Source organism: Xiphophorus maculatus, chromosome 13 (genome assembly GCF_002775205.1).
Source record: "Xiphophorus maculatus strain JP 163 A chromosome 13, X_maculatus-5.0-male, whole genome shotgun sequence".
Taxonomy (NCBI): Eukaryota; Metazoa; Chordata; class Actinopteri; order Cyprinodontiformes; family Poeciliidae; genus Xiphophorus; species Xiphophorus maculatus.
In genome coordinates this window covers 1,885,228-1,897,879 of record NC_036455.1, presented here as the reverse complement: position 1 = coordinate 1,897,879, position 12,652 = coordinate 1,885,228, and the positions used below count along the sequence as shown (strand labels likewise).

At 35.8% G+C, this 12,652-nt stretch overlaps 1 protein-coding gene across 8 annotated transcripts in view; it reads left to right on the top strand.

Annotated features, from left to right (window-relative positions):
• The window catches only part of LOC102226981 (CUB and sushi domain-containing protein 3), a 392,616-nt gene that overhangs the window by 262,044 nt on the left and 117,920 nt on the right, over window positions 1-12,652 (top strand). For all 8 annotated transcript variants that reach the window (XM_023345230.1, XM_023345235.1, XM_023345233.1 and 5 more), the window contains 2 exons: window positions 8,043-8,146; window positions 8,839-8,951. In XM_023345230.1, the coding sequence (XP_023200998.1) occupies window positions 8,043-8,146; window positions 8,839-8,951 (217 nt within the window). The remainder of the gene's footprint in view (window positions 1-8,042; window positions 8,147-8,838; window positions 8,952-12,652) is intronic.

Genomic DNA, 12,652 nt, shown 5'->3' with positions numbered 1-12,652 from the left:
CTTTTCTTTTCCTTGCTGTTTTTCTCTTTTTCTTTTGTTTCCATCTTCTGGTTGCGTCTTGTAATGTGTTCCACTAATTTCCCCTTGATTTTATGTCTTATTTTGCTTCCTCCAAATCATTTTTGAAGCATACGTGGTTTAATGTGTTAACAAAAGGCCTTACTGACGCACAAGTTCTAGATGAAGCATTTTGCATTAGTATTCATGTATGTACTGGCTTGTACACAGTCATCCTGATCTATGCGGTGGTGTGTTTTGATAAAGGTGATTCGGCTAGCTGCCCAGGGCTTCTTTTGGTGATGGAGATGCACCGTAGCTACAAAAAAAAAAAAGGAAAAAGGGAAGGAGAAAATTCTTTCATTTGGACCCCAGCCATATTTTTCATTGCTTACTTGCATAGTGAATCAATGAGGATTTGGCACCCTTGTGTGTGTGGAGTGTAAGCTCTGAAAGAAAATGTGACTATGCATTGAGCATGGTTACTAAAGTTTGTCACTAAATTGGGAGCTATTTCACAAGACTCATCTGAAATAAAATCAGAATAAACTTTTGAGTAAGTATTAGAAAAATTATTTGCTGAAAACTTTTTTTCAACAAAAAATTCACAAGTGTAGATACATTTCCCTAGAATTTGATCAAATTGGAGCACAGTGACTTGGTTAGTAGCACAGGTCCACCATGTGCAGAGGCCATATACCCATGCAGTTGTTGAGGGCTCTATGTATATTACTTCCCAAGCCGGGACCTTCTAGCTGAATTATTAACCTTTTTAGGTCTATGAAAACAAATTCCTGCTATGATTATTTTCTTTAGATGTTATTCAACAGCGTTTCAGGTGCCACAATAATACAGTTGCCATTAGTCAAATGTATCAATCCCATAGTTGCATAGCAACTGTGTCCAGTAGTGCCTTTTAACTCTGCGTCCTGCTCAGAGTTGCCATCTAGAACGAAGGAACATGGTAGATTCAGCTCCGTAAAATAAAAGCAGCAGATGAAGCATGAAGCAGCGGTGGATGTTAGCCATCAGTCTTCATCGCCTAAAGCCCAAGTCTCCTCACAATGACACATCTCGGCCAAAACACGATCAGTGGGAGCAGGGAGTTTGCTGTAAAGCTGTCACAGATGAACAGTTGTTCGACCATCCCTGACGATGTCCACTTTACATCACTGGCTCTTTGACTCAGCAGACATTTTATATATTCCTATGGTAACAGTAATATTCAAGAAATCCCCACATTTTATAAAGGTATGAATGAGTAGGGAGGAGCCTCGCTCACCTCATTTTCTGCACGACAGCCAAAGTAAGTGCTTTATCACACAGAAACTGATTGGCTTGGAGCCATACATGAATAGCAAGATAGAATACAGCAGCCAATTAGGAAGAGAGATAGCAAGGGGGTATTAGCAAGGTAGAATATGACACAAACATGAAAAAAAATCAAACTGAGAAATGGGTGTATAAACACCAGCCAATTAGGACAGCGCAGACATATGAAGTATTCATTTTTACCTACCACACAAGGAGAAAAAGAAAGTTGACTTCAGTGCAGCATTTTCAGAGACAATTGTATATGCACACAAGGATTCTGTGAAAAGTAGTTAAACCGTAGCTGAGTTTAATGCTCTGTGAAAAGTGTCAGTGAGGCATAATTATGCAATGTAAAGGATGCACGCAAGGAGAAAACTTAACAGACTCTACTTCATCTTCATTCAGTATGTGTGGACGAATAGCGCTGTAAATTACGGCGCCTTGGAAATATAGTCAAACCCCTTGCACTTTTTCACAAATTATTTACGCTACAGCCACAAATATTGGTGTATTTTCTGTGATAGACCTACACAAAATAGTACATAGTTCAATGTCATAATTATGATTAAGAAGAATGTATGTTTTTTTAGGATAAAAAAAATCTAATAAATATTTTCACTTGCATGCTCAACTTTTATTTTGATATCCCTAAATAAAATCTAGAGTATCCAGTTGCCTTCAGAAGTCACCCAATTGATAAAATATGTTGTATTTTTAACATAAAACAGCTTTTCTGTGAGGGTTCTTAAAGTTTGTCAGGGAACCTGTGTATGCAAAAATCACTGCAAAGGCCAAAGAACAGGAAATACAGATGAAGAATGAAGCTGTGGACAGACTTAAAGGATCTATGTACGATGAGTTTCTAGAAGAGTTGTGTTTAATCAATCACCTGAAAAGGGAAGGAGTATGAGATAATTGTAAACCTACTGAGACATGGTCATTCACCTTACTATTCAATCTAGATTAAGAGAAACAGCCAAATTGTCCATGGTAACTGGAAAAGCTGCAGAAATCCACAACACAACTACAGCACAGCACAGTCCAGCAATTTCACTTTCATGGAGTATGGTAAGAAAAAAAAATCATAAGATTCCCCATTTTGTGTTTACCACAGGCCTTGTAAAGGATAAAGCGCATATGTAGAAATGGGGGTTCTGGTCAGTAAGACCAATAGAGAAATTAAATGCCTTAAATGTAAAACACCAAGTAGCATAAGTAGTGGCAGATTGCTGGAATACTTCTTTTAGGTGTGATGGGGAAATTGGTCAGAGTAAATCGGAATATGGATGAGGCCACATGCAGGCCAATCATGGAAGGAAAACTGTTTGTGTGTGCCAGAGAAGTGAGGCAGACGTGGAGGTTTACCTTTCAGCAAAACAATGACCCAAAACAGCGAGAGCTATTATGGAATGTTTTAGGAAAAAGCATTTTTGTTTTTTCATAATCATAACTTAAAGATGAAGTGTAGCAGCTATCTTTCATTGCAATAACATGGCTCTTTACTTGGGGACTGAATCCAAATTCACATCTTTTTGATTTTCATTTAGAAAAAGAAAGCTAAAATTCTGTATCATGTTCATCCCACTGTACAATAGCAATAATGCCTTTTATTTGACTATTACATAACATTTACAAAATGCATTAGCATTAAAGGCTGAAATGCAACGAAATGTGAAAACGTTTGCGGTATGAATACCATTGATGGGAACCTTGTTGTATGTTTGTTATGCAAATTTGTTTGTAATCACAAAGTCTGTTTCACTCTACTTTTCACTGCCCTTAATTAATTTCTCTCTCCTTTTTGGTAATAAAAGCACAAACTGTGTCAAGTTTGGGGCACTTCACATTAAGGGTTAGACAACAATGTGAAACAATCCCCTGCGGTTGCCTTTTACTGATCTCTTGCTGATTTAATAAAGTGTTCTTAATGGATCTTAGAAGATTTCTGTTGGGTTTAGTGTGAGAAATTCATAAGCAAGTTGTTTAAGTAGTATTAATGAGAAGGGATTGAGAAACAAAGTCTTTCCTTTTTAAAATTCTTTATTTGGAGCAGTAAAACTACATCTACAGATTTGAGAACAGTCTGAGCTACTTAACTAAGGAAATGCATAAATGCATGGAAATCACATTACTTTGTTGCTTTTTGAACCACTCTTTGATCTAGCTTACACTGAATGGTGACGCAGAAGTTTAATGTTAGTTTGATTTATTCGTTCCAAAACCAATTGTATAACACCCAGCTATGCACAAGTTTCAGCCATCTGGCCTTAAACTTTCACTCACAGATGCCTACAAATACTCCAAAACTGAATCCCGCCTCAGTGAATACTGTTTCACATAGCCAGGGACTGAAAGTGTGTGAGCCACGAAAGAAAAAATTAAGATATTTAAATAAAGACATTTAAACCTGTCTGCAGAGGACCATGTAAACAAGTTAAATGCCTTCTGAGGAACAATTATATGGTTTGACAAATCGTTATCTGGCCATATGGACATATGGAAACAAAAAGGACCCACTGTTCTAAGAAGTAAGAACTCCGAATCCTTCAATCTTGACTGAAATCAGTAGGTAAATGGTTAAAAGGACAGAGATTTCAAATACACGTCAAACTGGTTCTGGTATGTATAAAAAAATAAAAAAAATAAAGGAATATAAAACATAGTTACTACTGTATAGCCTCAACCTCAATTCCCTAACGTCTTGAGGTGGCGCAGTGGTTAGAGTTGGTGCCTCGTATACAGAAGCTTAGACCTCGACTCAGCCGTTCTGAGTTCGACTCCTCTTCTTGGTTCCTTTGCCGCATGTCTTTTCCCACTTTCTCTCTTCCTCTTTCCTGTCAAAGTAATAAGTGACCTTTATTACCACAAGTGCTGCAAAGAAAAAAAAAGAAAGAAATCCAACAGTTTTAAATGAGCTGCACCAATTCTTACAAGAACCATAGTGAAATGTCCTCCTAAAAAATCCACCAGACACATTTTTGTGCCTGTGATCAAAGTGAGGAACATTTATATAAATATTTTTAAAGGTTTACGCATATAGATGTGTAAGCTTCCATAATGTTGACAAAATTTGAACTTGAATTTGTGCACTTTTTTTTTTTAAGTCACTGAAGTAGAAAAAGTGACTGTTCAAATGCATTACTGAAAGTCAAAAATGTATTTAATATTCATATCCATGATGATTGGATGTAAACTTAGACTAACATGTCACAGTACAAACGAATTTAAAGAAATAACTTTCTGTTCAAGACTCAGTGATTTTTCACATATCACTGCAGATGACTGCAATCCGTATAGCAGTAACTGAAAGGTCAGCTGTAAGGCACCTGCTGCCTCTGGTGTTTTATATTACCTGGATTTTTCAGTGGTTATATATCAGTATCCCGTATGGGTTGTTGCGGTTTCCAATCTGCCTACACTGGGCTCAGACTTTTGCTAAATGACATCTATATACACTTAGATGAGTCAAAATTTCTTGATTCCAGCCAGATTATTAAAGGTCAGCTGTAGCACCATAGCTTTCTTACATTGTTATTGCAAGATATGAACTACACGAGTGGAACACAGTGTGGAGATGAAGCTATTGAAATAATATATTAAAATAATATATTAAAATATATTGACAGAAAGGCTGTGCAACTCCACAGGGCTTTAATTCATTCTCTGGTGCATAAAATAAAACTAAAGTCTACAAGTTGCATTTTGACAAGCCTTAATGTTTTTAGTAAGACTTTCTGCACAAAAATCCCACAACATATTCTTCTGTGCAAATGGACTTTTAAATTTGAGCATAAGTCAAAAAGGTAGTGACTTGTTTATGCATTTACTAATTCATCCAACAACATTAATTAATAAACAAGGGTAGAAGGAAAGAGTTGAACTGGTATGAAAGACATAATCACAATGACTACACCTCTAAAGGACACTTTTGACTGAACTTTAAATTAATATTTCAGTTACTGATACATTTCTTGTTATATTTAGATGTCAATTCATCTCCAAAAATATGCCAACAAACCATTTCAATAAATCCTAATATCATTATAAAGTAAATTAATGTAGTCCAAAAGTCAAACTTGTACTAAATATGCAGTCATTACACACAGGTTGACATGCTTTGAACACTTAGTTCTAAAATGTTTGATAAGTTTCAGAAAGCTTAATCCTTACTCAAGACCAATAGAAAATGATATATAATTTTGAAGTTTTTGGTTTATGTAATGGACTATACAAGTAATAGTTAGATTGTCATCCATCAGACAGTCACTTAGCCAGGGATGGCAAGTCATAAACAGCAATTTCTCAAATGCTAGCTTTAAGTTTTTGGTAAGTTGAGTGGAAAGTAAAATTTGGTAGAAAACATGCACAAGCAACAAGGATAGTCACAGACTTGGAGAAATCATATAGCAAATTTTAAAACTTGGGGTTTCACAATTGTATGGCCATGGCTGTCATTTATACCCACCACACACAAGATGTATTCAGGTTATGAGCCAAAACTGTCACATTCCTTGCATGAAGCCACTTCTGAACCAGGAACATCAGAAGCTTATTTACCTGAGATAATAAGTAAAAAGACTCTACTGCAGTCTGGAGGAAAAGTGGAGCTTGCAACAACCTGCTAGAAGTTCAGTGTGAAGTTTCCACATTTAGTGACTTCTGCTGGTGTTGGTTCACTATGTTCTCTCAAGTCCAAGTTCTGGACGCAGCCATCAGTGGAAGTTTTAGAGGATGTACTGTTTCCCTCCATGGGTAAACTGGAGATGCTTAATTCACTTTCCAGCAGAACCTGTCACCTGCCCACACTTCAAAAAGTATCAGTACCTGCTTCAATGTTGCCACTGTTCTTCATTATCGTTCAAACTCTCCTGACCCAAACCCCATAGAGAGTCTAAGAAGTATAGTTAAGATATAGATGTTAGAAATAGATGCTGCCAAGCTGAAGGTACACATGCTGTCATCTAGGGTAGGACATTTGGTACCAGCATGTTGTCTAGAGAATGTTTATCACTAAGGTTTTTGTAGAGTGGGATCTGTGGATTTATCACTTCTTTAGGTGTAAGGCTCTTGTAGTGCTCCTGAGATGAAACATTTCATTCTGATCTTCATCCTTACTCAACGATCAGGTTTCCCTTGATTTGACTTCTTAACCTCTATGTAGAGATGGCCTGTTTGTGGGGCTACATATGTTGTAAGTTCATAATGTAGATCTACTGTCCTATGAAGGCAAAATCTGCTGAGATCAAATAAAGAACTGACTAAAATAAAAACAGGAAAATAGAACCAATCAGGCAACCTTTCAAAAACTAAGCAAAGTTTTAGTACATATTGGAGAGTGAACTGTTTTTTTTTGTGTTTATTTTTTATCTTCATTTTTTTTAAATAGAGCAGGTTCAGCGGTGCAGTGTGCTTAAATTAACAGAAAAGTACTAGGACAAAATCTAAGGAAGATGGTTAGCATTTTATTACAAATAGAGAAATAAAAGGACACTGAAATGCTTGTCAAAAATATATTCAGTGCTCAGTGTTAGCATTACAGAAATAAAAGGAGCCCGTTGATGTTTTTTTTAGATATTTTTGAAGTCCACCCTCAGAATATTGAATCAGGAAATCTGAAATAAGGGAAAAGGAAGGAGGAGGTAAAGTGCAGTTTTAATCTTCCCCGAGGCCCAGGTCAAAATTCAAGTTTGAAATATTCTCAACCTCTACTCTCAGAGCATCAAAGATGTTCTCATTATTCCCCCACATTGCTCTTTTCCTCTGTCCTCCACATTTCCATCTGCCTCCATCTTCTTCCTTTCCCTCCGTCAAATCTCTCACCATTCTCTCTTCTCTACTGCCAAATGTGTTTCTCTCTGGTCTTAGATGAAACTGAAAGTGTGGTTTAATAATTTCTGATCAGACTTTAGAGCTGTGTGCTGTTTCTCACAGCTCTGACTGATGAACATAGGTGCTCCTCTTCAGTCTTTATCAAGAAATTCACATGGCTCATCTTTGGGCATTTGAGACAGATGCACTTTATTTGACAGGAAACCCATGTTAACCTGTGTAATTAGAAAAAGAATATGAGCACAGTTTTTCCTGGTACATTGACATTGTAGTTTAAATTAATGTTTTAGTCAGATGAGTTTTTATGTTTCATACTGACCAAAGTCATGGACCTGATTTTCCAAGCAGATGAAACACTGAAATAATTCTCAGAATCAGTCAAAACAATGGATTAAGAAGTGGCACTGTTGTAATAACACTAATAAGATGATAGAGAACACTGGGACAACTACATTTTTCAGATTTGCGGGAGTAAAGGTTGTGGGTATCTTCTGCTACTGTGTAAAAACAGAACTCAGACAACAAAGCACACAACCTCAAAACTGATGGATCTGATGAAGTATGACGACAATTGGAAGTTTGAGTGTAGCTTTTTAAATCACATTAAATCAAATTAGAAGTGTCCCTTTCAGAGCTTTATGTTTATGAAATGGCTGGACGCGTTGGGGAAGAATAGTCGTCTGGTGAATAGGTGGCTCTACGTTCACCAACACGAGATAACAAAGGGTCTTTGTCATAGGAACATAATCCTATTGACATTTCTAGGTTTGTGTGAGAATGGGTGAATGCCACTTTTGCAAAAGTGCATTGAATGGTCAACAAAATAAAATAAAAAAAATCTCTATGAAGAAGCCTTTTATTTCTTTGAACTGAAATTTGAATGCATTTATTTTTTGTCTTAGGTGATCCAAATCAACTTTGAGGAGTTTGACCTAGAGATAGCCTATGATACTCTGACTATAGGAGATGGAGGAGAGGTGGGAGATCCTACAACTATACTTCAGGTGTAAGTATTATGTTATCCTCCTAATATGATTTAATTTTCTTGGCTTAATATCATTCATTTCACTTTTTGTGCTATTTTTTTAAAGTAGAACCTAAGAAATACTGTAAGAAAATAGTATAGCACGAAAGCATCAATACAGCATTGGTCTTTTGCTTGAACATTATGAATGTGCTATATGGTTATTCTTGCCTTCAAATGTTAATTTTTTTACAGCAAAAATAATTTTTAAGAGACTTCAGCTTTTTATGTCACTTCACACGACCACAGATCAGACAAAAACATATTATACATAGTTACTTTTTTTATTTTTCTAACATTATTTTTCATTTTGGATCTTGATTTTAATTTAAATCACTTAAGTCGCTCAGCTTTTTGGCAACTCGGTTCATAGAACGTGTGATTATTATTATTTTTTTTTAAAGATTCATAAATGCATAAAAAATGACTTTGGAAAAGTTTTAAAATTGTATATCTTTATTTTGTTAATTTCAAACAGCATTGTAAGTTCAATCAAAAATACTCCGAAGTGTTAAAGCGTTATTCAAAGCTTTGAGTTCCAGTTTAGCATGTTCAAGCTATTTATTCACACTCCAAAGATCACTTGAGAAACTGATTGCAGTGATGAAAATTGTACTTTTTATAATGGTAATTACGATGACAGCAATTTAATAGTGATGCATTTTGTGCTCTAGCTTATCAGGCAGCTTTGTGCCTGACCTGATTGTCAGCATGACCCACCAGATGTGGCTCCACCTCCAGTCAGATGAGAGTGTTGGATCTATAGGATTTAAGATCAACTACAAAGGTAAGGAATGAACATGAATTTGTGTGAGCATTTGTTTTGCTGTTGTTTCTTTTCTACTACTGTGTACTAACATGGTCTTTTGTTAACTAGACATCATGCTAGGTTTATTCTGATCTAGACATGCTCCAATCCAGATTTTTGGGGTTCAGTTACTGATCTCTAAATGAAAATCTTTCCCCTTAAACTATTTTTTCCCATATAGAATCTTTTCCAGATGCAGTTAGTGTTGTGTTTATTTATGTTGTTTAAAGCTGATTTGAGTAAACCTTATTCACAGTCAACTACAGTTAAGATAAAAACTATTATACTTATGACAGATTTAAGTTTAAAGTAATCTTTTTATTTTATAAACATGTTTCTTCTGACTGGTGGTAAGCCAGGATCCTGACTGCAGTAGGCTAACACTTAGGGTGATTGTAAAGAGGTATCCCCAATCTAAAAGACTTGGAGCTCATCTTCAAAAATAAATCATTAAATATCAGTGGAAACATATAAAGTCTGCTCAGCTGATTTGTCCTTGATTGTTCACAAAGGCACAAATAATTTTCAATAAAAAACAGATGCATATTTTTCTACTCCTTAAACAGTTTTTTTTTTGTTCCTCTGAGAGATACCCGTCTCATTTGCTGTCAGAAACAAACTTGTTGAGTGAATGGAATACATTTTCTAAATCCAAATCTGCCAGTGTATGCGTAAGTTTAGGCTTACCTGCCAGTATGAATGTGATTCTGAAATCTCTGTCTATTTGGGATCAATTTGTGATTTAATTTCTTGTTTGACCTGAAAGGTGAAACAGCTGTGTTCAGTTTAACACAAAATATGTTTTGTGTTTTGATGCCTAGATAAATGATTTCTTCCTGAATTCCCATTGAATGAGAGCTGTGACCTCTTTTGATCAGACAGTCGAAGTGAGTTTTTGGTTTGTTGGATGATGTGGATTTAAAAAAAAAATAAAATCAAATAAAGGCTTTCGTTGCTACCTGTGCTTTTATCTTAAAATCAACTGGGAACAAAGTATTTATCCTCGATGTCAACTTGTCTTTAAAAGTACTAAAAATATTAACCTTTTCTGACTCTCTTGTTTGATAGATGGGTCGTTCATTTGATCACATTCCATGAAACATGGGAAAGAGCTCTGCTGCACAAACTAACTTTGTTTGCCTCATTCATATGTCATCATCCGTGGATTTACACATGCAGACAAAAACATGTTGGCACTCCTCTGTTAAGGACCAAAAAGCCTATGACAATTACAGACAGACAGACAGACAGACAGACAGACAGACAGACAGACAGACAGACAGACAGACAGACAGACAGACAGACAGACAGACAGACAGACAGACAGACAGACAGATAGATAGATAGATAGATGATTCATTTATCTCAAGTAATATTTCATATATCCAAGTAGCACATAAACCATCAGGATAAAAAAAAATAAAAATCCTACGTACATACATCCATTCTGACATTTTCTGACAAGTAGCATATAAGAACATGAACACACAACCTACTGACATTCAATGTTAAAATAGTGAAAGAAAAAGAGAAAGAAATCCTCCATTATCCAGTAACTTAGTCCAACTGCTTGGTTGATCGATTTGAGTTCAATTGGGCGTACTATACAAAGAAACCCCTCAGGCGTCATCTCTGAGGCAGGAACTGTAATCAAATTCAATCAGTTAATTTTCAGTAGTACAAACAATTTTGTCAATATTTTTACAAGGAAATGACTCAGTCACAATGCAATCACTTTCAAACTAAATTTTATAAATTACTGTCAGATACAGTTCTTCTCTTTTACCATTGTTGCGTCTCCAGATGGTGTCCAAGAGATAATGATAATAGAGTTCATTAATAAATGTGACTTGAGCCTCCTGAAAGAAACAAAAAACAGGTTAACACCTCTAATTCCCAAATTAGAGTAAAATCGTAACCAAAAATACCTCAACAAGATAAATGAGATCACAAAACCAAACAAATGCCTTCTCTGATCAAAAGGAACAACTGTCTATAAGTCCTAACCTACATAGAAAGAACAAAACAAAACTGTGTTTACTCAAAGAAGTAAACACAGGAAAAAAAATACCATCTTTCTCAGTGGAGTGAAAAACATAACACACTCCTTTCTGGCTAAGAACAACCTCCCCATCCCCATCTCCACCCCGGCATTTACACACCCTAAACTAAAATTAGTTCAAGCATGATTACAAGAAAATATTCCTAATATTATTAAAATAAAGATTACGTTGATGGTTTTTTGTCCCATTAAAGAAGCATATAACATGATAAATAAATATTTATAAAGGACCAATCTGTTTCAGAGCTCCACAGTATTTGTATCTTCTTTTGGTTCTTTTGTTTATGCAGTGTCTCACATAACGTTTCGTACACCTTAAAAATATTCACTTTATTACTTTGCAGTCGCATCATTGTGACATTTTTAGTTAGACAGTACAACAGTTCATTGAGAGGCTGTTTTTTTCCCCTCATTCTGTCAGTTTCCCGGTTACTTTTTGAAAGGTTATAAAATAATTATTTGCACACTGGGTAAAGCAACAAGATGTGCAATTAGAATTCTAATTGTAATTTCTTCACAGTGTCTCCATTATATGACTGTTAGTCACAGAGCAGACATTGGCTCACTCTCATCTCTAAAATTAGCAGAAAATGTTAAAATTTCTCACACAAACTCAGATGGTGTGAAGGGAAAAAAAATCTAGGTCTTCCTGAATCACTCGTCATTACCTCACTTTGTCTCACATCATTGTGGGTGTCCATTCTAATTGCAAAAATATTTCTCTAGCCGTTTCATTTCGCACAAATTATTTAAAAGTGATCCCCTTAATCCATAATCACCCACACAGAATCATGTCGCAGCAGGCAGTGGGGGGAGAGCAGGGAAGCTTTCAAATAGAGGAGGAATTGTCGAGTCAGAGAGCTGGTGAGACAAATGCCTGGTGTTGGCAGCTGGAATCCTCTCAAACTCCTGCTGTCTGTGCATCAAAATGAAGCTGGAAAACATCTACTTTCAGCTTGATGCCTGTATTAAAATTCGGTAGTTTCCTGAAAAGAGTAAAATTGAAATATGGAACTAAAAGTTAGCATGTATATTTATCTGCCCGCATTTTCTCATATAATCTGCATGTTCTGCCATGCCACAAGAGGCAAAGAGAGTGATGAGAAATACTTTTAGCACATCTTTAATGCTAAGGTATGAACTGAAGAAATAGTTTTTTGTGTCTGAAACTGTTCTGAGTTCCATAAAAATGGTTAAATGTGTAAAATAAGAGGTAATATGAAAATATGCAATATATGTGGTGATATAAAGCAAAATTAAATGACAAAACATATTAGCTCACTTTCATTTTACCTGCCTTACCACTTGGACATATACTATACAGAGCTCTGTTCAATACATAATTCTTTCTTTGGGCCTCTTTCTTCTTTTCATCATCAATGTTTTTATTCTGCCATTTGCTTGGTCACCATGATCTTACCTTTTCATTCCCTTTGTCATTTGACTGAACTGAACCAAGTCTTAGACAAAGCAGATGCCCCCCCTTTTAATACTCTGACATTAATGGATTTGAGCATGACTTGACCATGTTGCACCTCCCCACTGTTTTCAAAAGACATAGTTGATCCAGCGATAAAAACCGAGGAGAAACAATGTCAAAGTTGTTTGAGATTGTTTG